Below are 2,730 nucleotides of genomic sequence, written 5' to 3'. Positions count from 1 at the left end.
CACACACACACACACACACAAATAAAACAATAAATAAATAAGTATGATTGTGAATGATTTGAATTGTTGTAGGAATTACTAAGCGATCCACACACACACACTTGAACAACAGGAACATGTATTTTTAACAAAATGAAATGCGAGCATTTTTGAGGGGCGCTTCCCCTTTAATTCGGCGTTGTCGTCAGCGCAGGGTGACTCGTATATTTTGCGACAGGACGTAGAAGCACCGGCTTGCCGTCGCTGCATCGGCCTCGGTTCGCATACAATGCAGTGATTTAGGCCAAAACGTCTACATCAGTGATTGTGCATCGGGGGAAAATAGCAATTACTGTGTATTTATAGTGTAGCCAAATGCTGAAATGTGCTAATTTGCCCCAGTCGTCTCAGAACCAAACAGAAACTCTTTGGTGAGGAGGAAGACATTCGAGGAATTTTGCATGTGAGATTACCGTTGCTTCTGCATGATCCATTATTTCTGGACTAGGACAAGAACTAGAACATTAACATATTCTTTGTTTAAAAGATAGTTGTGCGCTAGCCTGTGCTTTTATCGTTTCAAACATAATAGACGGTCGTAATATGCAGGTGTAGGCTTATGGTCAATAACCTATCCCATAAATGATACATATTGCCTATCAAGACTTTGCTGTCTTATTTTTTATATTAGAAAATAAATAATGTATAGGCCTGCATCTTAAGTATTTGTTTCTTGCCTTGTCTCTGTGTGTGCATGCCTGTGTGCACTATGTAAATGTAAATCCATGACCAAGGTGCAGTAACATAAATGTGTGTTCTTCACAGAACCTTGTTGCATTTCGATGCCCACACCAACCAAAAGAAAACATAGCTGACTGGAATTCCATATAGGAAGACTGAGACCATCAGCAGCCAAATCTCAGGCCTGGGCTCCTCCTAAGAATCAGACTTAGCTCCACTACCTAATGATGTTAACTGCCTCTCTGGAAGCAGCAGTCGCGGAGGACTCGGCCTGTAACTGGGACTCCTGTGTGCTGCGTGGGGCTCAAGTAGCCCACTCATGCCTGTGATCCCCATTCCTCGCCGGGTGCGCAGCTTCCATGGCCCCCACACCACCTGCATGCACTCGGCCTGCGGGTCGGCACACACCGCCCAACTAGTGCACACCAAGTACAATAACTTTGACCTCTACCTGCGCTCGCGCTGCATGTACAGCTTCCTCCGCTTCCTCCTCTACTTTGGCTGCAGTCTTCTGACCTCCCTGCTCTGGGTGGCACTCTCCGCTCTCTTCTTCCTGCAGTACATCAGTGTGCGTGTGCTCCTGCGCCTGCAGTACAAGCTGTCCGTCATTCTGCTGTTGCTAGGACACCGCCGCCTTGACTTTGGGGTGCTTAATGACCTGTTCATCTACAGCATGCAGGTCACCATGTTTCTGGTGGGGGGGCTGGGCTCGTGCTTCATGGTGTTTGTGGACATGTAGCACCACAGGAGCATCATGGGAACTGAAGCGGTGTCCTACGTGGACGCTGTATCCCCTCCACCCAGCAACTTCAGAATTGCGTGGTTTTATGGGACAGGACGCACCTGTAGCACTTCCCTGGAGGACTGCTTTGTATCACACTCAGCCCTAGTAAAAAAAAACAAAAAAACCTTAGACATCTAGTCATAAAATCCTATAGATTTGCTTTTCAGATATGATAGAATCCAATCAGAATGTATTGTATTTTGTGTCTGTGTTTCGATGATCCTATTGGACAGTCCTCTACAACTGTTAGTCCTGTACAACTCTGATGAAACGACATGGTTTTCAAAAACCTGGAGCTGAAGATAAAGTAGGACTTCACACAGGATTGCCGAATATAATCCAAAAGGATAGTGTCATATATTTTTCTCATAATTTGGAACCAAGTGTAAACAGTTTTCAAATTGGAATCCTTTTTTGACTAGAACATGCCAGTCTACATACAGTAAAGGAAAACAGTTTCCTACACTAAATGTCAAAGTCTGTGTTGCACAGAAACTGACTTAACACATGACTGATGTGCATCATGGCTGTGTGATGCAAGACAGTCATTTGTGCCAAAATGAACAGCCCAATAGTTGGTGTACAAAAGCAAAAGCATACCACGTTTCCCAGGTTGAGACAAGCCTTATGTTAGACTATGTTGTGTGCAATTCAACACAATACACCAGATGGAGATTATATGATTTATGTTGGATGAAGTGACCAAAAAAAAAAGTTATCAGCTACATTGCGGTTATTGTTGTTTGGGGGGGCGGGGGGAGTGAATCCTTAAGTGACAAACATACTTTTTTTGTAAAGTTATTTAATAAATTTTCTGTTGATCAAAGGTACTGTGTTTTAAAATATATGGAAAAAGTGAATGTGTTTACATACCGTGCTTTCTAATACCTATGATGCCTCAAGCTGTGTCATAAGAGTGTGCGATAGTTCAGATTGAGGGTGGCTTCGGGTCAAGCGCTCCATCCGTCGCCCTTCACATGGTTTCAGAATCTCTCTGACAGACTTCTCTGTTTGGCTTCCCCCAGCACACAATCACCACCCACAACCAGACTCCTCTGTTTCTGCCAAGCATAACAATGGAAATGGCTGTGTCCCAATCACCTTATATAGTCTCCTTTTCACATGGCCTGAAGTATGCCTACAGGATCTAAGGACAGGACGGGCTGAAGCACTGAAAGGAGCCTATCCTGGCTTATCAGGAATAGTAAATATAAGGGAAAAAGTGG

General features: G+C 44.1%; 1 protein-coding gene across 2 annotated transcripts; it reads left to right on the top strand.

The window, feature by feature from the left end:
- Positions 1-235: 235 nt before the first annotated feature.
- LOC139659399 (transmembrane protein 250) lies at positions 236-2,264 on the top strand. 2 transcript variants are annotated; one of them, XM_071537657.1, is made up of 2 exons: positions 236-410; positions 805-2,264. In XM_071537657.1, the coding sequence occupies exon 2, from the start codon at positions 1,040-1,042 to the stop codon at positions 1,457-1,459; it is 420 nt and encodes a 139-aa protein (XP_071393758.1). In that variant the 5' UTR covers positions 236-410; positions 805-1,039; the 3' UTR covers positions 1,460-2,264. The 2 variants fall into 2 exon arrangements, with proteins under 2 accessions (XP_071393758.1, XP_071393757.1); XM_071537656.1 differs by having other exon boundaries at positions 236-442.
- Positions 2,265-2,730: the final 466 nt, after the last annotated feature.

This window comes from Centroberyx affinis, unplaced genomic scaffold (genome assembly GCF_046629955.1).
Source record: "Centroberyx affinis isolate AG114_WGS23_722 - 3 ecotype Tasmania unplaced genomic scaffold, CSIRO-AGI_Caff_v1 ptg003093l_1, whole genome shotgun sequence".
NCBI classification, from domain to species: domain Eukaryota; kingdom Metazoa; phylum Chordata; class Actinopteri; order Beryciformes; family Berycidae; genus Centroberyx; species Centroberyx affinis.
The sequence above is the reverse complement of the archived record's forward strand: the minus strand, read 5'-3'. Positions and strand labels throughout refer to the sequence as shown.